The sequence below is a fragment of the Gorilla gorilla genome, chromosome 5 (assembly GCF_029281585.2).
Source record: "Gorilla gorilla gorilla isolate KB3781 chromosome 5, NHGRI_mGorGor1-v2.1_pri, whole genome shotgun sequence".
In the NCBI taxonomy this organism is placed as follows: domain Eukaryota; kingdom Metazoa; phylum Chordata; class Mammalia; order Primates; family Hominidae; genus Gorilla; species Gorilla gorilla.
The window spans coordinates 70,909,228-70,933,530 of NC_073229.2; the positions used below are offsets into that span (position 1 = coordinate 70,909,228).

General features: G+C 42.3%; 1 protein-coding gene and 1 pseudogene across 1 annotated transcript; both read right to left on the reverse strand.

Annotated features, from left to right (window-relative positions):
* Positions 1 to 2,321: 2,321 nt before the first annotated feature.
* Positions 2,322 to 24,189, reverse strand: GCM1 (glial cells missing transcription factor 1). Its single transcript, XM_004044212.5, has 6 exons — positions 24,102 to 24,189; positions 20,902 to 21,112; positions 9,411 to 9,663; positions 7,365 to 7,477; positions 6,161 to 6,289; positions 2,322 to 4,305 (listed from the first exon to the last, which is right to left on the reverse strand). Exons 2-6 carry the CDS (start codon positions 20,974 to 20,976, stop codon positions 3,565 to 3,567), a joined length of 1,311 nt encoding a protein of 436 aa, XP_004044260.1. The 5' UTR covers positions 20,977 to 21,112; positions 24,102 to 24,189; the 3' UTR covers positions 2,322 to 3,564.
* LOC115935048 (uncharacterized) lies at positions 23,176 to 23,276 on the reverse strand (annotated as a pseudogene).
* Positions 24,190 to 24,303: the final 114 nt, after the last annotated feature.

A 24,303-nucleotide genomic window follows, 5' to 3' on the forward strand; every position in this document is an offset into this window, starting at 1 on the left:
CCCAGCCTGGAGCGCAATGGCGCAATCTCGGCTCACCGCAACCTCCACCTCCCCTGTTCAAGTGATTCTCCTGCCTCAGCCTCCTGAGTAGCTGGGATTACAGGCATGTGCCAGCACGTCCAGCTAATTTTGTATTTTTAGTAGAGACGGGGTTTCTCCATGTTGGTCAGGCTGGTCTCAAACTGCCAACCTCAGGTGATCCGCCCATCTCAGCCTCCCAAAGTGCTGGGATTACAGGCATAAGCCACTGTGCCTGGCCGAGTTGAGTTTTATTGTATGTAAGCTGTACTTCAATACAACTGATCTTTGTAATTTGCTGGAAGAATGCATGATCTAGGCGGAGAGTGGTGCATATGTCCTAAATCCTAATCTATAGTCAGAAAACAATAGACATATAAAACTAAAAGATGTGTAAGCACATTCTCTAGTAATACAGAGGTAACTACTAGAAATAACTCAAGGAGTTAAAAAGCGGAAACCTCTTGGAGGGGTGGGAATAGGACTTGGGAGCAGAGACAGCTGTTGTTCATAGTAAGCTTTGTGATGTCAGCTGACCTTTAAGCTACGTACATGTTCTTACTTTGATAAATAGCAATATAATAGTTTTTTGGATTTTATTTAATTATTTTTATTTTTTTGAGACAGGATCTGGCTCTGTCACGCAGACTGGAGTGCAGTGGCACAATCATGGCTCACTGCAGCCTCGACCTCTTGGGCTATAGCAATCCTCTTGCTTCAGCCTCCCGAGTAGCTGGGACTACAGGTGCACACCACCACACCCAGCTAATTTTTAAAATATTTTTTAGAGTCTTGCTATGTTACCCAGGCTGGTCTCAAACTCCTAGGCTCAAGCGATCCTCACACCTTGGCCTCCCAAGGTGCTGGAATTACAGGCATGAGCCATCATGCCTGGCTAAGATTATAGTTTTTGAAAGTGAGAAAAGGTTTGGAATAACAGGATGCCTAGTCTGGTGGAGGTAAAATGTTTGCAATACCCAGAAAGCTTTGGACCAACAGAAGCTAAAGTTTCGTTCAGACAGTTACTGTTTATTTAGCTCTTTCATTTCATTTAGAGTGAGAATAAAGAAATGTATTAGAGCAATGAAAATAACAAATTACAGCTACCCTCTTATGGATACAATGTTGAGCAGAAAAGGCAAGATCATAAAAAAATGTACACTAACTAGATGATAGCTAGACTGGTGTGTTCTTATGACAATTGAGCTCTATGCTATGAGCTGTGCACTCTTCTATATGTACATTACACTTCAATTAATTCTTTAAAGTATACCATATGATTCTATTTGTTAGGCTCCCCAAAAAGACCAAATGAAACTATAGTTTAGGGATACACACAAAGGTAGTAAAAATGTAAAGAGCCAGTCTAGTGATCACCTTTGGGATACAGGGAGAGGGTTGTGGATGGGATTGAAATCCACAGTAAGGGGAACTTCTGCAGTGCCAGTAGATCCTATTTCTTGGTCCAGATAGTGTTTACACAAGTATTCACTTTACAATTCTGCTAAACTGAATATATAAGGTTTTTATTGATTGATTGATTGAGACTCTGTCATCCAGGCTGGAATGCAGTGGCACAATCATGACTCACTGATTTGATAAGCATCGACCTCCCTGACTCAAGTGATCCTCCTGCCTCCCAAGTAGCTGAGACTACAGGTATGCATGATGACATCCAGCTAATTTTTAATTTTTGATAGAGACGGGGTCCCGCTATGTTGCCCAGGCTGGTCTCGAACTCCTGGGCTCAAGCGATCCACCCGCCTTTGCCTCCAAAAGTGCTGGGGTTACACGTGTGAGCCACCATGCCTGGCCAATATATAAGTTTTATATATAGTCTTGTCACTTAGACAAATGAATTTAGAAGATTTGAACAAATCTAAATGTTTATCAATAGGGACTATTTAATTATAATAGTCATGTAATGCATAATGCATCATTAAAAATGAAGCAGCTGTGATCCTATATGCTTATAAGAACTTAATGCTCAAATTGGCTCCTAAAACGACAAAAACCATGTTAGAAATGAATCTGATATGATACCACTTATGTCGTCTCTCTCTTATATATATATATAAATATATTTTATATATAAAAGATATGTGTGTATTTTATGTAATGTATTTCATACACATTACATATAATTATATATATGCAGAGAACATCTCTAATATCTGGAATAATAGACAAGAAACTAGTCAGTGTTGCAGAGGGGAGACTAGAACTAGGAGACTTCTTTTTTTTCAGTTTTGAATTTTGTATCATGTGCATCTGTTACTATTCTAATAAAGGAGAAGGAATAATTTATTTCAAAAATACTTGTTTATTGCATGGTTCTCTCCAGATTTTATGTCTAGGCTTACTTTTATCATAAAGTACTTCAGCAAAGAAGAGAAACTGGCATTCAAACATGGCCGGCCAATCATTGCCAGGCTAATTGCACAAGAGCTTCTCCAAGCAAATATTTCTCACCTATTACAAACCCCACATTGATATAGGTGCCACAAATAATAAATGGGACAAAACAGAAGCCCCTGTGCAAGGGGAAGTCAGTGAGGAAGAGGGAAGGAAACGAGAGGCAAGGAGACCACGCACATCACTGGTATTTCTCTTCATATGGCAATTTAACATTGCTGTTCTTTGTCTTTATGAAAAATGGGGTTAGGTCAGGTTCCTTGTCATCACAAGTCTTAGAAATCATCTAGAAAACATATATTTTACACACTAATCTCACAACTAGACAACATATTCAGTACTTCAGCGGTAGAATCTTCAGCTTTTCACAGCTTAGGCAGTTCTTCCACCATCTATTTCTGTTTCTTCATTCTCAGTTCCCAAGAAGGCATAGATCAGGTCCTAGATAGGTTAGCATTTCACATGTCTACTCCATTTCATTTGCAACAATGACAATGAAAACCCAGCATGCAATGTGGCTGAGGTGCTGGGAACCCCAAACAATGTGGGGGAAAAAGCAGAGGGCATTTCACATCCCAGACGGGACAGGTTTCCATTCCTTACTAAGGGTGGAAATACTAGAGTGGAGGAGAAGAAGCCAAAAAAATTACTCATGTGAAGAAAAAAGCCTTGTCAGCCGGGCGCAATGGCTCACGCCTGTAATCCCAGCACTTTGGGATGGTGAGGTGGGCAGATCACTTGAGATCAGGAGTTCGAGAGCAGCCTGACCAACATGGCAAAACCCTGTCTCTACTAAAAATAGAAAAATTAGCCAGGCGCCGTGGCAGGTGCCTGTAATCCCAGCTACTCAGGAGGCTGAGGCAGGAGAATCACTCAAACCCGGGAGGCAGAGGTTGCAGTGAGCCGAGATGGCGCCACTGCATTCCCGTCTGGGCAAAAGAGCAAGACTCTGTCTCAAAAAAAAAAAAAAAAAAAAAAAGGAGGAAAAAAGAAAAAGAAAAAAGCCTTGTCTACTGCTTATCATGATTCTCATTTATCTGTGGTTATGTTTTAAAAATTATTTCCTAAGGAAATTCTTTCAGCCCTTTCCCATTTTTGAGGGGCTGGGGTGCACATAGTGAAAGATTTGGGTCATCTCAAAGGACACAGGTTCAGAAGCATATCATTGTTGCAGTGATCCAAACCCAAGTATGTCATTTCTTCCTCAAAATCCCATTTGCTGCTCTTGCTTGGCAGTGAATATTGCTGATGAGGATGAGAGGCGTAGGTGAAGAGAAACGGGTCTTCTTGAGGTGAATGGTATGCAGGAGACTGGACGTAGCTGTTAAAATCCACATGTACTTTCTCTTCATAAAGATTACCCGCTGGATTTGGCCATAATGGGGGACAGCCAGTTTTGGCTGCAGGTGGCTCCAATGGAAGCTGCTGGTAAAAGGGTTCTGAAGAGTTTTGGGAAGGAGAGAAGCTGCAAGGCCAGCTGGTCAGAGGAAAAGGATAATTGGAATAACAGTTGTCAGTAAGATGATTTCTCCCCAAAGCAGCATTTTTACTCCACGCTTGTAGATCGCCATGATCAGAGTAGACTCCGGAGGCAGAAGGAGGAAGCAGGTCTCCACTACTGTAGGTTCTGCTACTGGACAATTTGCGCTTTTCATAGAGCTTCGTGGGGTCCACAGTGGAAGTCTGGTCAGTCAGATCTGTGATTCCTCCCAGACCATAACTCTTGGAGAAGGAAAAGCAATCATTTAGTGAGTTCTGCTGAGGAGTGTTAGCTATTAAATGTCCACTGTAACTACCAGGCAATTGGACGCCTTCCTGGAAAGACCAAGTTAAAGGTAAACTCCCCTGACTTTGTGTTTCACCTGGAAGAGACTGGAAAGGAAAGTGAAATGCTCGTGTTAATAAGTTAAGCAAATCAAAACCACTGCCATAGGCACCCATGAGTTACTCTGTACAAATAAGAGCTCCATCAGATTTTCCTCGTTCCTTACACATTAATACTTGACGCACAAACACATGCAGCGGCTTGACCACAACCACGAAACACTTGAAAAAAGCAAAGGCTGCCTCTGTTTCCATGTTAAAGCTTGCTAACCAGTAAGAGCCAAATTTCCCTACATTCAGTAGAGACATGAGTGTGTTTAAGATGTTTCACACTCAAACACAAATCTGATATCCTAATTGCTTTTTATTTATTCTTTTTTTTTTTTTTTGAGATGGAGTCTCGCTCTGTTGCCCAGCCAGGCTGGAGCGCAGTGGCACGATCTTGGCTCACTGCAACCTCTGCCTCCCGGGTTCAAGCAATTCTCATGTCTCAGCCTCTCAATAGCTGGGATTACAGGCGCCTGCCACCACGCCCAGCTAATTTTAGTATTTTCAGTAGAGATGGGGTTTCGCCATGTTGGCCAGGCTGGTCTTGAACTCCTGACCTCAAGTGACCCACCTGCCTTGGCCTCCCAAAGTGCTGGGATTAGAGGCATAAGCCACAGTGGCTGGCCTCTAATTGCCTTTTTGAGAAACTTATAAGGAACTATTTACAAAATATCAAAGTATAACTTCAAAGATTTATATTATACTCAGCACAACTCCCAGGGTCTCTGTCTCTCAACATTTCCTCCCTTGACTATTCTATTTCTTAGTGCTGGTTGGAGTGTGAGAGACCATGGTTGCTATTGTTTTTTAGTTTTTCCTTTCCTCAAGAGATTTTTCTCTGAATTCGTGGGAATTTTGTTGAACCATAAATCAGACCTCCAGAACACGAGTGGTACATTCATTTATTTTTCTAAATGGAGGAGGTATATTGTTCTTTAGTTAATCATTAAAAAAAGGATCTGGTTGAGAATTAAGTTATGCTCTTGTTTAGGTAAAACTACTAGCTGTTAAGGGGATACTTTCAGGGGGTAGAGAAAAAGGGCTGTGACCAGGTAGATTGGATGAGAGACTGAAATGCCACTTGACTTGTCCCATGGCTGGGAGAAAGGATGAGGAAATAGCCATTTGGGTTTGGGGGGCTTGCATTTCCCTACAACAGATCCACATTACAATTTTTTTAAATAAAGTACATTTACAGCCTCTAGGGATGGACCAGCTCCATCTCTGTTCTCCCAAAAAGAAATGTGCACCTTTGAACAGTAGAAAAAGTATAGGAACTACTATCAATATTAAACAGACAAATGCAAAAAAACCTATGATCTGCTGCCCATAAAGCAGTGGACTTCACATCACAGTTTGTCTATAGGGAGTAGCCTCCACTCCACTATTGCCACCCTGGGACAGCTATCATTTTCGGAAACTGCTTGCTTATTTCATCTTGGTAGAGTGTGCTAAGAAAACAATCTGTTTGGGGACGTATGGAAATTCAGGAGGGCGGGGAGGGGGCAGGCGGTGAAATGCATAAGGCTACTATTTTGTGGAGATTGTTTCAATTGTTTTTGGTTCTTGCCAAATATAAGTTAAGTGCTAATTCAAGTTTCTCTTTGTAATTGTAGTAGGGAAGATGATTCTCCAATTACATGGACTTTATGGTTCCCAGCATGCTACAAAGATGGTAGAAAGTAAGAGTAAAGCCTCAGATTTAATTTCTTTAGCAGATGCTTGTTTGTAGATGAGTCTGATAATCCATGATTTCTGGCTTTCCTGCGTCAGCAAGGGACCCAGGAAATCTACCGCCCCCAGCACAGGCGTGGCAAGCTACTGCATGTATTGAACATACATAATGAAGGATTACCCTGGTCTCTGTGCTCCCCTTCAGGCTCAATGAGACGGAGGAAGGTGCTGTGTTCACTTTCTTCATGGCTCTTCTTGCCTCAGCTTCTAACTTGGTTTCTGGTTTTGGATGATCATGCTCTCCCTTTGACTGAAATGAGACAAGGAAGTAGAAAGGAAATGATATAACACTAACTAGACTGTGCTTCATGGTGTATCAGTTTTTATTTACTGTGTGTCCTGCCCCGGGGGTGGTGTTGCAGTTGCCTGTGGTAACCAGACTGGATGAACCTCTGAAGGCGCTCCCAAGCCCACCATGCTCCTGCCTGCCTGCCTGTCACCCACCCAGCAAAGCCATAATCACAGTGCTAAGTAACACTTACTAAATGCTTCCTGTGGTATGTGCCAGACACAAATACACACCCTGTGTGCCTTATATCTCATTTCATCTTCAGCACAACCATTGAGGTACACACCATTATTATCACCCCCAGTTTACAGAACAGGAAACTGAGGCATGGAGTGATTACGCCAGCTGGGTAACCTCCTCTAGAAGTGAGGAACCTAGGATTCCCCTACCTGGAGCTGGCCAAAGCTGAGAGTCAATAGTTAAACATTCAGGAATTTTGTAGGCTGATTGTTAAAAATGACTGTTGGCTTGAAATCAGCCACGGTCAGAATATTTCCATTACAGAAGTTGGCAAATGCTACAAATCAGGACATTTTCTTTTTGGAGAGCTGGTTTACCAGCATCCCACTAATTCAAACCCAGGCAGTCTGAGTCAGGGTCCATTCTTCACCACTGTTGGTGCCACTGCCCCATTAGTACTCTTACACATTCTACAGAAAACTGGGACGTGGAAGAGGAAAGTCACCTGCTCAGGTTTAAAGAGCGAGTAAAAAGTCAGAGCTGGTGTTCAAACTCAGATTTGCTGAAGGCTACCAGCAGCATGCAGCATGCGGCATGCTTAGAAGCACTGTGCTAACCTCAGTGTGACTAGATTAGCTGCCACTTCTCCTGAGGAGTAGAAGCAGAGACAGGCAGCTCCCCTTCTAGAGCTCCCCAGCACTTCAAACATCTATTAGAAGTGCAGGGGACAGATACTTGCTCTCTTAGAGTGTGAGCCCTCGGGGATGGTGCAGGATCTCATTCACAGGTGCATCTCTAGCCTCTGGTGAAACTCCTCAGTAATGAAACTCTCATGTAACTAACTCAAAAATCCAACCTGGAAAAATATAAAGCGTCCGTCGTGCCTCCAGAAGTTGGTGACCGGGAAGCCCCCATGACCTCGGCAAGGGATGAGCTTCAGAGGCCCGTCACAGTTGGGACAGCGTTTCCCTACAAAAGAGCAGAGGGAAATGACCACACCTGGCTGAACCATGTCGGTTGTTGACTCCTGTGCAGTCTTGAAGATTTTAGCCCTGACTCAAGGACGGCAGAGGATAAATCTGGGCAGAGTTTCATGGGCTGAAATCCACTAGATATTACCCCTGACCCTCAGAAGCTTGGCCACGAAAATGGCCCAGATGGGTCTCACACATGGATAGGGGAAGTGGTTGCCTACCAAGTAGGATATTTCACAGGTCAAGGCAGAGCTTTTCTGAGCAGAAAACCCCTCCCTACTTATTTAGTGATATTTGAAATTCTGACCAGGCACAGTGGCTCACACCCATAATCCCAGCACTTTGGGAAGCCAAGGCAGGCGGATCCACTTGAGGCTAGAAGCTCGAGACTAGCCTGGCCAATATGGTGAAATCCCATCTCTACTAAAAATACAAAAATTAGCTGGGCGTGGTGGTGCACACCTGTAGTCCCAGCTACTAGGGAGGCTGAGGCAGGAGAATCGCTTGAACCTGGGAGGTGGAGGTTGCAGTGAGCCGAGATGGCACCAATGCACGCCAGCTTGGGTGACAGAGTGAGAGTCTGTCTCAAAAATAAAAAAGAGAAGTTCTTTCACCTCACAATTAGAACAAAGGGTCAAGGGGCCAAGCTACATGGGAGAGTGAATGCAGCTACTACATTTTCACAGAGGTGTAAATGACTGATACCAGGTCCTGACCTAAGAGCAAGTTTTTAAAACAAACTACTGGGAAAAATATAAAGTAACTTGAGGTTTGAAGTGGGCAAGGTACAGGGCATGCTGAATGTATCTATTTCATAATCCAGTGAATGTGTTTTAGAAAATGAACAAATATCTCAGCACGTGATTATGATGTGAACCTAAATGAATGGAATTGAGTCTAACCTTTCACAGCTGCCACTCCACGTTAATGCACACATTGAGATCACTTAGGGACCCATAAGAGGTCCAGTGGCAAGTCCAATAAACTACTTTCTTCTAAATTTTACATGGGTCATTGATGAATTAACATTAACCCCTTAAGGGATACATTTTTCCTTTTATTTTTGGATGGAGTCTGTCACCCAGGCTGGAGTGCAGTGGCACAACATTGGCCCACTGCAACCTCCACCTTCTGGGTTCGAGTGATTCTCCTGCCTCAGCCTCCCAAGTAGCTGGGATTACAGGCACATGCCACCACACCCGGCAAATGTGTGTGTGTGTGTGTTTTAGTAGAGATGGGTCTTCACCGTGTTGGGCAGGCTGGTCTTGAACTCCTGACCTCAGGTGATCTGCCTACCTCAGCCTCCCAAAGTGCTGGGATTGTAGGCATGAGCCACAGTGCCCGGCCATTTTTCCTTTTTTTTTTGGAGACAGGATCTCACTCTATTGTGCAGCCTGGAGTGCAGTGGCTCCATTATGGCTCACTGCAGCCTTGACTTTCCAGGCTGAAGCAATCCTTCTGCCTCAGCCTCTGGAGTAGCTGTGACCACAGGCATGTGCAACCACACCCGACTAATTTTTAAATTTTTTTGTAGGGGTTGGGGTCTTCTTATGTTGCCCCGGCTGGTCTGGAACACCTGGGCTCAATTTATCCTCTCATCTTGGCCTCCCAAAGTGCTGAGATTACAGGTGTGAGCCACCACACCTGCCATCTTCCCTTTAACAGGAGCCTTCAGTCCAGTGCCTTAACCCAAGGAGGCATTTTTGATGGTGGGTGCTCTGGGTATGGCAGATATGTGAGGTCCTTGCTGGAGCACAAGGGGTCTGGTTGGTTCCCCTCCATATGCTCCATGTCAGAACAGCCTTGGCTGCCACTACACTCCAGGGTGACGGTTTTGCCCTTGGGCGGTGCTGGGACACAGTGACCCATCTGGCAGGGGCATCTGAGGGATGCCAGCTTTTTTGCTGGTGCCACTGAGCTCTACTCACGCTGCTGCTTCTGCCGGGCCTTGTCACAGATGGCAGGTCTCAGGTAGATCTTGCGCCCCTCCTCTGCGAGACAGTCGCGGCCGCACACCACCACACCCAGGCAGGACTTCTTGAGGATGCGGGAGTTGTGGTTGTTGGTATTGCGCATGGCCCAGCTGCTCAGGTGCCGCTGCGCATTCTTGTCCTCCGAGCTGTAGATGTGTTTGGCATAGGAATCTGGCCACTCCTGGAACCAGTCGGTTTTTTTCACGTTCTGATAGAAACACGAAAGATACGACTATAGTTTAAGCTAGAAAACACAGCTGTCACCCACTGTGGAGTGAGTAGATGGGAAGGATGTTTCGGCATTCAGGAGCTGGGCAAGAAATCTTTGGCAAAAGCCTCCCTACATTTAATTCTGACAGTGGGATCAGCGAGCCCAGCACAACAGTGGCAACTGAGTGCTGTGTCTGTCAGGCATTCAGCCGCTGGACCAAAATAAATGATAGCCCCTGTGAGTTCCATCTGACTGACACTTCCCTAGCCCTCAGTGACACAAGAAATGACCATTTCTCAGTAGGAATTTTTGAAGGTTAAGTAATGCTATGCTCTTACACAATAACTATAGAAAACAGGGCCCAGTGTGGTGGGGTGTGCCTGCAGTCCTAGCAACTCAGGAGGCTGAGGTGGGAGGATGGCTTGAGGCCAGGGGTTCAAGACCAGCCTGGGAAACACAGCAAGACCCCTTCTCTAAAAACTCAAAATAAACTCTGGAAAACATTGTGGCGGGATAGTGAGATAATGTCTCATACCACGCTGTGGTTACCTTACTGGGAGTCACACAGGTTTATGCAATGTCGCCAGAGATAAGCAGTGGGAGGGGTGAAAAGCCCTGGTTCACAGAGATCAAAGAGCCACTTTCTTCCCCAGAGATTTTCTTCTTTTATCTTTAACCCTACATTCACGTGCCTCAAACATGACAAGGGAGTAAGAAAGAGCTTGTTTTGACTGAAAGTGTCTCTGTTATTGCCCAGGATTGGCGCTATGCCCTGTGTATGAACATTTGACTAAACTCTCCTTTAAAACATCACAGACAAGGAGAGTTGTCATTCAACGGACAAAGTTTCCATTTGCAAGATGAAAAGGTTCTAGAGCTCCTTTGCACTACAGTGTACATATAGTTACCACGACTGTACTATGCACTTAAGCATGGTTAAGATGGTAAATTTTAAGTTGTGTTTTTGACCAAAATAAAATAATAATTAAAGAAAGGCCGGGGACACTGGACACTCAGTCCTTATAGCATACATTATTTTGCTCTCTGTGCCTCTGTTTCTTCATCTGTAATGTAGGGATAATGAGACCTGCCTACCTGAAGAGTTGTTATGAAGATTAAATATGATTATATATATTAAATACTTAGCACAGCACCTAGCATGCTGTAAGCTCTAAATGATTGTTAGTCACTGATGCTGTGGCTCATATTCCTAGGCCCTACATTGGTGCACAGATGCTGCATTTGACAGACCCTTCCTTGTTCTTAGAATGAGAAACAGCAAGCAGTGTCAGCACTCAAACTTAGGCTGTGCCCATGCCCTACAGCTTTCAGAGACTTAGCATGGTGTAAGAACATTTTTCACCTAGACGGTTCTAGAAGGTCAAAATAGAAGATTCTAGAAGGTCCAGAAGAAGAGACTAGGCTGCTTCTTCTTTGCTTTCCCAACCAGAAAGCACAGCCCACAGCATTAAAAAAAGACAAATTTTGGAAGAAAAAAGTAAATGTCAGTGTCAGGATTGACGGGCATTTACTGAGTTAGAATTCAAATTTAGAACGTGCCAAAGAACTTTGTAACTTGAGACTCTGGGCAAGTAACTTTGTCTTTAAAGCCTGTTTTGCTCTTCTCTAAAACTGAAACATTGATTAAAACTGCCTCACAAAAGTGCTGTGAAGAGCAGATGTGTTGTAAACTATAGATTCCATGTAACGATACTTGTTGAATGGAATGTCATGGGGCCTGAGGTGGTCTGAAGAAATATAAATGAGAGGTTTTAGGTACATGCAGGGTAGTACTGTTTAGTGGTTAAGAGCTGCAGTGTGCAAACTAGGGCCCATGGGCCAAATCCTGCCCATTGCCTGCTTTTGTAAATAAAGTTTTATAGGAACACATCTATGTTCATTAACTTAAGTGTTGTCTATGGATGTTTTTACACCACCGCAGCAGAGACTGTATGGCCCACAAAGACTACAATATTTACTATCTGACTCTTCACAAAGAGTCTGAGATTCCTGGCTGCAAGCTTGGACTCTGGAGGTACACTGTCTTTCTGGATATGAGTCTTGAGGAAGTTCTTTTCTTCTCAGTACCTCTGTTTCCTGCTCTGTAAAATGGGGTAACAGGAGTACCCCACAGGGAGGTTTTGAGGACTTACTGAATTAACATACACAATGCACTTAAAATAGTGCCTCACACGCAGCAGGTTCCACCTCAATGTTAACTGTTATTCTACCAGATCTGGAACTGCCCTCAGCCAATGTGGTTGTAAGAGTCACTGGCTTTTGGGAGAGAGAAGACCCAGTAGAGGTCACTTCATGCTTCATACCTTGCCAAGCCAAATGCAAGATAAGAGTCCAAGTCCCAGCTGGGCACTGGGGCTCACACCTGTAATCCCAGCACGTTGGGAGGCTGAGGCAGGTGGATCAACTGAGGTCAGGAGTTCAAGACCAGCCTGCCCAACATGGTGAAACCCCGTCTTTACTGAAAATACAAAAAATTATCCAGGTGTGGTGGCGGGCGCCAGTAATCCTTGCTTCTTGGGAGGCCGAGACAGGAGAATCTCTTGAACCTGGGAGGTGGAGGTTGCAGTGAGCCAAGATCATGCCACTGCACTCCAGCCTGGGCAACAAGAGTGAAACTCTGTTTCAATTAAAAAAAAAAAGAAAAAAGAGTCCAAGTCCCTATAAAATAAAAGCTTAATTGGTGCACCTCTTGTTCCACAACCTTCCTTCTCAGGGCATGACAGTGGCTAGCCCTTTGTGTGCTATGCTGTAACTACTGTGGTTTGGGAAGGGGGAAGGGTATAAATAATAGGAGGGTGGCATCTGGAAAAGTTCCCTGTGGTCCATCAGGCAGCTGCAGCAGAGATTCCCGGATGGCCAGGCCAGGATGCTGGTTGGACCATTTGCTTTTTCCAGACTGTCCCCTCTCCTCCCCAATTCTCTGGTAATTTTGGGCTTGCTGAGACTCAATGCCCGGGGTGAGAGCAGCTCCCCAGGCAGCATGCCTCCTGCTCTCTCCACCCACCTTCTCTTCCCTTCCTTCCTTCCTTCTTCTGACCCAAAGCTGCAAACAATGCTGTCTTGTTTTCTGTCACAGAAATGCCATAGAAAGCATAATAGAGTATTTTATCTTTTGAAATAATAATGTAGGTTAAAACATTAAAATGTCTACTTTTGGCCAGGAATAGTGGCTCACACCTGTAATCCCAGCACTTTGGGAGGCCAAGGCTGGAGGACTGCTTGAGCCCAGGAGTTCAAGACCAGCCTGGGCAACACAGTGAGACCACGTCTCTACTAAAAAAACAAAACAAAACAAAATTTGAGTGTACTTTCCTCTAATATTGGACTGTAAAAAACTACTGGTGCCCTTGAATTATTCCAATATAAAACACAGTTGTCAGGATAGCAGAGATTAGGGCAAGGTGGACTTAGAGGAGAGCTGAGATTTTCATGCTTTAAAGGTGAGTGGCCACTTTAGGCTGGTCAGAGCCATAGATCCCATGAACCAGAAGGAGTGGAATGTATTTGTGAGAACATCTCAGATGTTCTGATTAAAGCAAAGACTCCTTGCCTGTAGAGGAAGAAATGATCTTTATCATCCTTTAAGCTTTTTTCTGACAGTCCCTCCACTGGTACCTTAGTTTTCCAGTTCTATTAATAATGCAGTAATGGCCAGGTGCAGTGGCTCACCCCTGTAATCCCAGCACTTTGGGAGGCCAAGGTGGGTGGATCACTTGAAGCCAGGAGTTCAAGACCAGACTAGCTAACATGGCGAAACCCCATCTCTATCAAAAATACAAAAATTAGCCAGGCATGGTGGCACATGCCTGTTATCCCAGTTACTCAGGAGGCTGAGGCAAAAGAATCACTTGAACCTGGGAGGCAGAGATTGCAGTGAGCCGAGATCATGCCACTGCACTCCAGCTTGGGTGACAGAGTGCTTTGTCTCAAAAAAAAAAAAAAAAAAAAAAAAAAAAGTAATAATTTGGACAACGTTTGGACTGAGAACATTACTAGGAGTAAATATACTCACATCAAGCTAGTCTCTGGGCCATTTATTCATGCCTAGTCTTTGACCTGGACATTTAGTGGGGTCTTTGATGTCTTTTTACACTGAAATTAAGAGAAAACCCAGATCTCAATAATGCAGAGGAACCCAAGTGTCAGATGGATGACTGTGATTTCTGAAACCTGTTAAACCAAGACCTCAGAGAAGTAAAATTTAATAAGAAACAATAATCATTTCTTCATCATGTTTAGCGAATCCCCACAAAATACTTTCTTCTTTTTAGATCTTTTGTTTGTTTTAATTTCTAACTTTTCATGAGTAACTCTTTGTTTTTCCTCTTAGTTAAGAAGTTTATAATTGAAAGGGAATATTTCTGAGGTTTCCAACATGTAGACCTAGCTAATTTGTATTTTATTATCTCCTGGGTAACATCACTGGGGGGTTAACTGATATTTCTATGACTTCTGGGTATAATTTTTTACTAACGGATTTAATCCTCTAACTCAATCAAAATCTTTGTAGCTCTATGCACTTCTAGAACGCACTTCATACTCACCTCATTCTAACTTATTCAACTACTTGAAGTTTTCAGAGGGTATCTGAAGAAATGAAGTATGTATTGTTATATAAAACTAATCAATTAAAATACAAATTCTGAAATAAAGTATCAAAAATATCTACATTATCATATGATCATATTATGAAATTGATTTTCTTTTGGAATATAGTCTGCTCTTGCATAAAGTAAATATCTTCCAGGTTTTCATTAATTATATAAATAGCTTATTCATTACTTATAAATAAATATTTCTAAATAGAACAGGAATATCAAACAAACATACTTTAAAGCATATTATATAGAGGTACAAAAATCAGATATGGAAAACAGGAAAAAAAACCTTCAACCAATGTTTTGATTTACATACAACTTTTCAGGAACTTATCTCTTCTGGGCCAACTGGAAATAAAACTCCAAGTGTTACCAAGGAAAAAAATTGAATTCAACAAAATGCTTTTGTGTTTGTTCAAGAATTACTCCTTGGGGCAGGCATGGTGGGGAATGTCTGTAATCCCAGCTACCCAGTAGGCTAAGGCAGAAGGTTGCTTGAGCTCAGGAGTTCAAGACCAGCCTAGGCAAGATAGTAAGACCCCCATCTCAACAACAAAAAAAAAAAAAAAAAAAAAAAAAAAAAAAAAGAGGAATTACTGATTACTCTTCAGACTAATCCTGGTATTTCTTAGTCAAGAGATCAAGACTCAGGACAGGCCAGGCGCAGTGCCTCAGGCCTGTAATCCCGGCACTTTGGGAAGCTGAGGTGGGCAGATCATGAGGTCAGGAGATCAAGAACATCCTGATCTTGAAACCCCATCTCTACTAAAAATACCAAAAATTAGCCAGGCATGGTGGCACATGCCTGTAGTCCCAGCTACATGGGAGGCTGAGGCAGGAGAATCGCTTGAACCCGGGAGGCAGAGGTTGCAGTGAGCTGGGATCACACCATTGCACTCCAGCCTGGGCAACAGAGTGAGACTCCGTATAAAAAAAAAAATAAATAAATAAAATAAGACTCAGGACAAAGTTCCTTATTTACTCTGAAAACACTAAGTTATGCCAAGTTACCCCAGCTTTCAAACCCCATCTGTCTTCTCTTTTCGCTTCCCTTTTCCCTCCACCCAGCTAAGCAAGGGATCTGCTGCAGGGTACCAGCAGATGCAATAATGCTCCTATCTGTATCACACCAGAAGCACAGAGTGGCAGAAGAATTCTGTTCCAAATAGCAGAGGCCCCAGTGATCATGGGAGCCCATATAGGTAGAGCTCTCAGGGAAGTTCAAATGACCCTTGAGGTCAAGGAGAATGTCTGGCAAAGGGCGCAAAGTCACAGGAATCCCCATCAGAACAATGACAACGTGACCTGCTCATACAGGGGATAATAATTGACAAGAAATCCACAATCTGGTTTACCTGTTAGCTCCCTAGCACCAAGACACATCTGAGTACTACAACTGGCTTGTTCTGATTACATGTGGCCACATGGATTCACAGAGAGAGCTCAAATATTCATGTTTGATCACAATTTGGGGCTTATCTTTTGCAGAGACAAAGGAAGTTTGGCTGGCTAAAATCATAGTCCAGGAATGAACTAATCAGAACTGTGGCCCCTTTGCAGTTGACTTTACTATTCTATACTAGAGAATGTTCTCTCTACAAAAAAAAAAAAAAAAAAAGTACTTAAACCTTGTAATTTTGTGAGTTAATGGCTTGGGGTGGCTTTGGCCATGGGTTTAATTTGCAAACTGCTCAGTGTGTAGGAACAAAATGATCCAGGGTGTTTGCTGGCTGTGGTGCTATTGGCACAACCTGCACTGAGAGAAACTGGCTGGTATTTGAAACAGTGGATGTTCTTCTCTCGCTAGTGAAATGGGTACTATTTAAGAGAAAAAGGAACTGAATTTCTTCCCAATTTTCAACCAGAAGAAAATAATTCTTAGAGATTCAAAGTTCTCTCAAGTATTACAAACAGTACTAATGAGAGTGTGACACTCTCCAGGACCATGTAATCCACATTTTAAATCAAGACTAAATCAACACCAGACATTTGCTGCTTGGATCAAGCAAACCTTAAAGCAATTAGATTTGACCTTTCTAGGTACAAATAATGACATAAATAATAGATGATTGATCTAATTTTTTTTTCCTCTAACCTTACACAAACTCTTCTGGCCTTGCTCCCCATGCCAGAGTCATGTTGAATTACACACTCCTTCTTTCAAACTCCTCTAGCATTTTTCTACATGGCATTGATTCTCTATTTAAGCAGTAATCTTGTTCCACTAGCCCAGAAGATCATGAGCATTTCCACAGAAGTTAACATAGCTTAATGGCCCCAGTATCCCTGAGCCTACTACAGTGTCTCCTGCATTTCAGTTTCTCAAAAATGTCTGATATCTTAGTAAGGACATCACTGCTCACTGTTGTCAAAATTAACCCATAAACCTTAATGTATCTGAACTATTTAAAGACACATGGAGTTTCTCAGACCAGAAGATGCAACTGGTATTTGGGTAATCATTTTGAAACTTGAAGGGCCGGGCACGGTGGCTTACACCTGTAATCCCAGCACTTTGGGAGGCCAAGCCGGGTGGATCACGAGGTCAGGAGATCGAGACCATCCTGGCTAACATGGTGAAACCCTGTCTCTACTAAAAATACAAAAAATTAGCTGGACACGGTGGCGGGTGCAAGTAGTCCCAGCTACTCAGGAGGCTGAGGCAGGAGAACGGTGTGAACCCGGGAGGTGGAGCTTGCAGTGAGCCGAGATAGTGCTACTGCACTCCAGCCTGGGCAACAGAGCGAGACTCTGTCTGAAAAAAAAAAAAAAGAAGAAAGAAAGAAACTTGAAGCCCGGGTGCAATGGTTCATGCCTGTGATCCTAGTATTTTGGGAGGCCAAGGTGGGCAGAACTCTTGAGTCCTGGGGTTCGAGACCAGCCTGGGCAACATGGCAAAACCCCATCTCTACTAAAAAGACAAATAATTAGTTGGGTGTGGGGTGCACGCCTGTAGTCCCCACTATTCTAGAGGCTGGGTTGGGAGAATCACCTAAGCCCGGGAATTCAAGGCTGTGGTGAGCTATGATTGCACCACTGCGCTCCAGCTTGGGTAATGAGAGTGAGACCCTGAAAAAAAAAAAACAAAACAGAAAGAAAAAGAAAGAAAGAAGGAAGGAAGGAAAGAGAGAGAAAGAAACTTGAAACTTGAAGCATGTGAAAGGATAAACAGAAAAGGAATTTTCGTACGTGTTGTATAACTAATAATTCTGGCAAGAATATAAAATTATGAAATATAAATGATAAATGATCTAGATCGACGGGACAGAGAGTGAAATTACAGAAATTTATAATCATAACAAGCCATTGCATTTGATCCTTTAAACCACATTTGTTAAATGCCAAAAAGGTAGTCTGGGGAACATCAACCCCTGAAGGGCTTCAGGAAAAAAGTTTCATGGTCAAAAATAAGTTGGGGTAATACTGCCTAATACAGCCCCTTCAGAGAACCACCAATGCACAGGATGGTGAAAAAGACTCCAAGCCTGCAGTCAAGAAATCTGTTTAACCTTGTTGAACTTCGTATTGCTTTTTTTCTTTCTTCACAGTACCTATTAAAATTCCACGTAACTTGTACTCCACAGAATATATTTAGGGAACACTATTCTAAACATCTTAGAGACTGAGGCAGGATATGTGGAGAATTCCTATTTTCATTCTACAGGAGGTAACTAAGACTTAAGAAAATCAATTTCTCCAGGCTCACACAGATTCTAAACAATGGAGCCATTCATTAATGAATTCCATATTCAACATTTGTTGTTTCATACACGTCAGGCACTGTGCTAGGCACAAGGCTGACATTTCTAGAATTCTAGACTATTAGAACTAATAGGTACATACCAGACCATTTGGCGCAACCCCCTCATTTTCAGAGAGGAAAGGAAGTTTCAGAAAAGGTAAACAACTCAAGGCTCTCCGAAAAAAAAAAAAAAAAAAAAAAAAGGAGATGGAACTAGAATTCAAATCTAGGGCATTTTTCTCCAAGTCCTGTACTTTTCATAATACACCCCTCTGTCTCTGGATATGCTCACACAATATAAACAATATAAAATCTAATGTCTGGAAATCTTTCCAAGAGCTCAAGTATTTCTTGGTCTGATGACAAAGCTAGCATTAAACCCAGACGAGGATGGTATTCTCTCTACTCAGAAAATACTAAGGAATATTTGCATTTTAAATCATTTCCCCGACATATTTAACAAATTGGAAGACAGCTATTTCCGTGAGCAATCTTAGTACTTTTTAATGAACTATAAATACTTTTCTAAAACCAAATGTGCATTTTTTGGTATACATTTCTCAGTTTAATGTCATGGGCAGCTGCAAACACTTTCATTTTTGGAAATTCATGTTGGAACATGAACTTTTATGAGCCTCAAGTTTCCCTATAGGAAAGAGGTCTTCACCTCTTGTTTATGGATCTGATGAAGAATCCTGTCCCAGAAAAAAATGCCTGTTAAGACACAGTGTCACCCACCATTTCATGGGGTTCTCAAACTCACTAAAACTCTTGCTCTAGAATGTGACATTGTAAAGTCTTCTACATATCTGTTTACTTCAACTCTTGATTTCGTGTCTGTCCAACTTCTATTTGGGTGTTGCAATCATGAAGTTAGAAAAAGGTGAAAATATGGGTCCTGGAGCCAAGAGAAATTAAAGTTTACTTTAAAGTTTCCCTACAACAGTGACAATAATTGTAATACTAATTAAGAGCAACAACAAACACAAATCCCTAAAATCGATATTTGCATGATTTAACCGTGGTTTCTAGAACCATTTGGAAATGGGTGGAAAGTGGGGCACACTTTCTGTTCTCCAGCTCTGTCCCAAGATCTACGAAGAGAGGATACAGATGTGGGGTCGGGGGTGGTGGGAGGGGTAGACGGGGTGGGGTTGGAAGTTAAGGAAAAGCATAAAGAGAAACAAAAGGAAGTCTTCGTTAGAAATTCTGGAACAGTTACAAAGATAGAGGAATCTCTATTCCCTCTCCCCTGCTTCTGATAACTCAAATTCCTTATTACCCAGAATCAGGCAGACTGGATTGACTTTTTCATGACTTGGTACTGGTGGTGTCCAGTCCTAGCCTTCTAGTCACCTTTTCAAACAACTTCTAGTGAGAGCATCTTAAATGTTAACAAAGGAAGTCAAGGAAGTAAACAGTGATACATGTCGAAAATCAGTATTCAACAACCAATGTGTGCCTATAATTCCAGCTACTTGAGAAGGTGAGACGGAAGGGTTGTTCGAGGCCAGTAGTTTGAGACCAACTTGGGCAACATTGTAAGACCCTCCTCTCAAAAACATTTTTTTTTTCAATTAGCCAGGAGTGGTGGCACATGCCTGTGGTCTCAGCTTCTAAGGAGGCTGAGGCAGGAGGATCACTTGAGCCCAGGTAATTGAAACTGCAGTGAGCTATGATGGTATCACTGCACTCTGGCCCAGGAGACCAGGCAAACCCCATCTTAAAAAAAAAAAAAAAAAAAAAAAAGTCAATTGCCAAAGAAAATGTGAAATGAAGTCACTATTTCAGTGCATGTATGGTATTTCCAAAATAGGAGGAGAAGAGGCCAGGCTGTTTATGCCTGTAATCCCAGCACTTTGGGAGGCAGAAGCGAGTGGATTGCTTGAGCCCAGGAGTTCAGGACCAGCCTGGGCAACATAGCAAAGCCCTGACTCTACACACACACACACAAGTACAAAAATTAGCTGGGTGTGCCTGTGGTCCCAGGTAGGCAGGGAGATCACTTGAGCCCAGGAGTTCAAGACCAGCCCGGGCAACATGGCAAAACCCCATCTCTACAAAAAATACAAAAATTAGCTGGGCGTGTTGGCATGTGCCTATGGTCCCAGCTACTTGGGAGGTTGAGGTGAGAGAATCACTTGAACTCGGGAGGCTGAGGCTGTAGTGAGCTGAGATAGCACTACTGCACTCCAACCTAGTTGACAGAGCCAGACCCTACCTCAAAAAAAAAAAAACAAAAAGTAGAGGAAGAAGAAAGAAAAGAAAAGAAAGAAAGAAAAGAAAAGAGAGAGAGAAAGAAAGAAAAAAAGAAAGAAAGAAAGAAAAAGAAAGAAAGAAAAAAGGAAGAAGGCAGGAAGGCAAGGCAAGGCGAAGGAAAGGGAAGAAAGAAAGAAGAGGAAAAAGGAAAAAGAGCATGCTGTATTCCACAAGAGAACAATATCATCTGGATTCCAGCACATTCCAGTTAGACATGAATCTGAGTTAAAACTATCACTACAGCAAATAAGGTTGTATGAGGACTTGTGCATAACAAAGAGTCAATTTATGGCCAAATAAATCATCACGGATTTTATCATACTGTCTAGCCAGAGTGAGTGCAACCTGAGTTACGCCAACTTTGAAAGAGAAGGGAAGTAGAAATTTCTTTGCATCAGTCTCTAAGTGTGGGAGTCTGGTAAATAAAGACACACTCAAATCATAGGTCTTGCCATCTCTTCTTAAAATCCCTCAGTCGGCTGTCTAGCTGAAACTCTAGGGGAGAGGAATTTACCCAGCTGGAATCCTCACCAATTTCCTTCCAGGTCTCCGCATGTTAATAGTCAAGACTTCACAGCCCAATGTTGAAGGCAGATTTTTATAGCAAGTACATACCTGTGGCAGTTTCACATCATTAATATCCCAGCTTAATATCTCTTTGTCTTCAGAATCAAAGTCGTCAGGTTCCATGATAAGGTCAGGCCAGCCAAGGTTTTCACCTATTCGACTCCCCTCAGAAATGCTTGAGAATTTTGTTCTCAAAGGTTCTTGATATAGCTGGATCGGCCCACTCAAGCACCTTGGACCAAGAGATTGTTTTCTAGGGCTAAAAAATAAGTTATACTAGTATTGGCCATTAAAGAGATTTTTTAAAAAACCCAATGCTCCTCTGCCAGAAAAACCTGTTTCACTGACATTTTTGCAAGTACCAACATACTAGTAAAAAACAAAACGTAGGAGCCATAAGTAATTTTACTTAAAACTAAACTTGGCCATCGGGAATTAGAAGCGTGTGATCACTGCTTTCACCCTTGGATTTGGGCTTGCTTTCTCATTGCAAGATCCAGGTTGTGAAGGCCTTAGCAGAGACAGTTGTCATCTGTAACCAATGGCTAGGACTTTTCCTGCTAGGGCAGGAGGATACTGGCTTGGAGTTGTTTCCATAGAAATGCCTTTATAAATTAGCTGATGTGTGGTTGAAGCTGCAAGAGGGGAACATCACACTGAATTTATCTAGGAAAATACATATATGTTTTATATATATATATATATATATATATATATATTTTTTTTTTTTTTTTTTTTGAGACGGAGTCTCACTTCTTCACCCAGGCTGGAGTGCAATGGCGTGATCTTGGCTCACTGCAACCTCTGCCTCTTGGGTTCAAGCAACTCTCCTGCCTCAGCCTCCCCAGTAGCTGGGATTACAGGCATGTGCCACCACGCACAGCTGATTTTTGTATTTTTAGTAGAGATGGGGTTTCACTCTGTTGGCCAGCCTGGTCTTGAACTCCTGACCTCAAGTGATCTACCCGCCTCGGACTCCCAAAGTGTTGGGATTACAAGCGTGAGCCACCGCACCCGGCCAGAAAAAAAATACATTTGAAAATCCAAATCACTGTAAGGATTAGGTTTGGTCTCTGGAATAAATCCTGTGTGCACGATATATCTTCAAATATTATCAACTAATATGCTTATATCTGATTCATCTGAAACTGGGTTTCTTAACTTTGGCACTATTGACATTTTGGACCAGATAATTCTTTGTTGTGGGGAGCTTTTTCCAGGTTGTAGACTGTTTGGCAGCATCCCTGGTCTCTACCCATTAGGTGCTAGCAGCCCGTAATCCCAATACTTGGGGAGGCCAAGACAGATGTATCACTTAAGTCTATGAGTTCAAGACCAGCCTGGGAAACATGCAGAAACCGTGTTTATACAAGAAGTACAAAACACTAGCTGGGCATGGTGGTGCACGCCTGTAGTCCCAGCTACTTTGGGAGGCTGAGGTGGGAGGATTACCCGAGCCCAGGAGGTTGAGGCTGCAGTGAGCCAAGATTGTGTCACTGCACGCCAGCCTGGGTGACAGAGTGAGACCTTGTCTCGAAAAATAAATAAATGAATGAATGAATGAATAAATAAATGAATGAATAAATAAAAGTTTGTTCAAATGGCATTTCTTCCCTCATGATTAATACTGCTCTAATTTCTAACTATAATTGGTTAAAGGAGGTTTACCAACAAAAAAAGAAAGAAAATTTGATCTACCCTGAGGAAAAAAATGAATAATTTTGCAGGTGAAAGCTACTTGTTAGTACGATATGAAGTGAAACATGTTCACATGTATAACATTTCATTTATTGGTACTCTTATAAAAACAAGAGACATAATGATGTTATGTAGAGCTATTTAATAGTGAACTCAAACTATAAGGTAGATTAATAGTCTAAGCTTTGGCGAGACCCATGAACTCTTTTCTTTAGTTTTTATTTTTACTTATTTGTTTTTTTAAATGGAGTCTTACTCTTATCACCCAGGCTGGAGTGCAGTGGCGCGATCTCAGCTCACCATAGCCTCCACCTCTGGGGCCCCAGTGATTCTTTTATCTCAGCCTCCCAAGTAGCTGGGATTACAGGCGTGCACCACCACACCCAGCTAATTTTTGTATTTTTAGTAGAGATGGGGTTTCACCATGTCGACCAGGCCGGTCTTGAACTCCTTTCCTCAGGTGATCCACACGTCTCTGTCTCCCAAAGTGCTGGGATTACAGGCATGAGCCACCATGCCCGGCCTGTTTTTTAGTTATTTAGTGTTATATAATCCTAATACTTGTCAATCACTGAACTCTACCAAGGGAAATTGTATGTATATAAAAGACAGTTGACCTGAACGTAAGAATGAGGTTCCTTTTTTCTTTTTTGTGTGTGCTATAGATGTCCAGAGAAATTTCTCTAGTAACAAACTATAGAAATGATCCCTGAAAGTATAGTCTTTATAAATAAAGTTCTTGACCATTAAATGACAAGCTAATGAGAGTCTCTTCCTGTCTGTTCCACATACCCATACTGAGCTACAACCTAGTGGTTGCAGAGCACGAAGTTTCTGTTCCCCAACTGAATGTTGATTTTCAAGACTAAATCCTCATGGATTTTAAGTAAAATTCTATGTTTAGGAAACAAACATTGTGTTACTGAAGAAATGATGCCGCAAATTGACTCTAATTCAAAGGACTTAAATAACAGGTATAGAAGATGCAGATACAAAGCAGCAGTTCCGTGTACTTACCCCGAACAGTAACGATATCGTCTCTGATGGTGCAAATTTTGTTATAACTAATTGGAATAGATCTACTTTTTAAAAACCTTGGCAAATAAGATTCATATTTTCAAAAATCAAAAACATTGTTATAAAGCCTAGGCAATATAGACATAATTATTTTGTTTTTAAATTAAGGGAAGAATAATAAAGAAAATTTTATTACAGAACAACTATGTTACATTTTAGATTTTTCTCTCGATATTAACATTTGCTAAGCGAATGAGCATTAATTTAATATTTCCCTAAAAGTTAAGAACAAAACATAGAAAAGAAGAAAAAACCATTTTACAGCCCTTAAGTAAACTCTGTTTTCCTCTTCTAGGATTGAAAAACTACACTTGTCAAGACTCCTTTTTTTTAAAGCAACTTGCGCAAAGTATATTCAATTTTCATCATTTCTACAGAAAAATGAACTAGAACAAATGAAACCCTGTAGGAATAGAGTGGTCGTTGCCGCATCCCTTACATTTGCCTCTCCACGGGATTTCTGGCTTTCTTACCTTCTAACTTCTTACGGAGAAGCAGACAGCACTGTGTCGTGAAAATCTTACTGCTGGTTCAAGTCCCAGCAGGCTCTGGTCATTTTCTGAGCAGACGCTGTTCCCTATTCCAGGTCAGGGTACACTATGCTAATGAGTTCTGGCAATGGTCCAATCAAAATCTAGATGCTTTAGGCTCTGGATAGGTAAGAGTAGCCTGGGA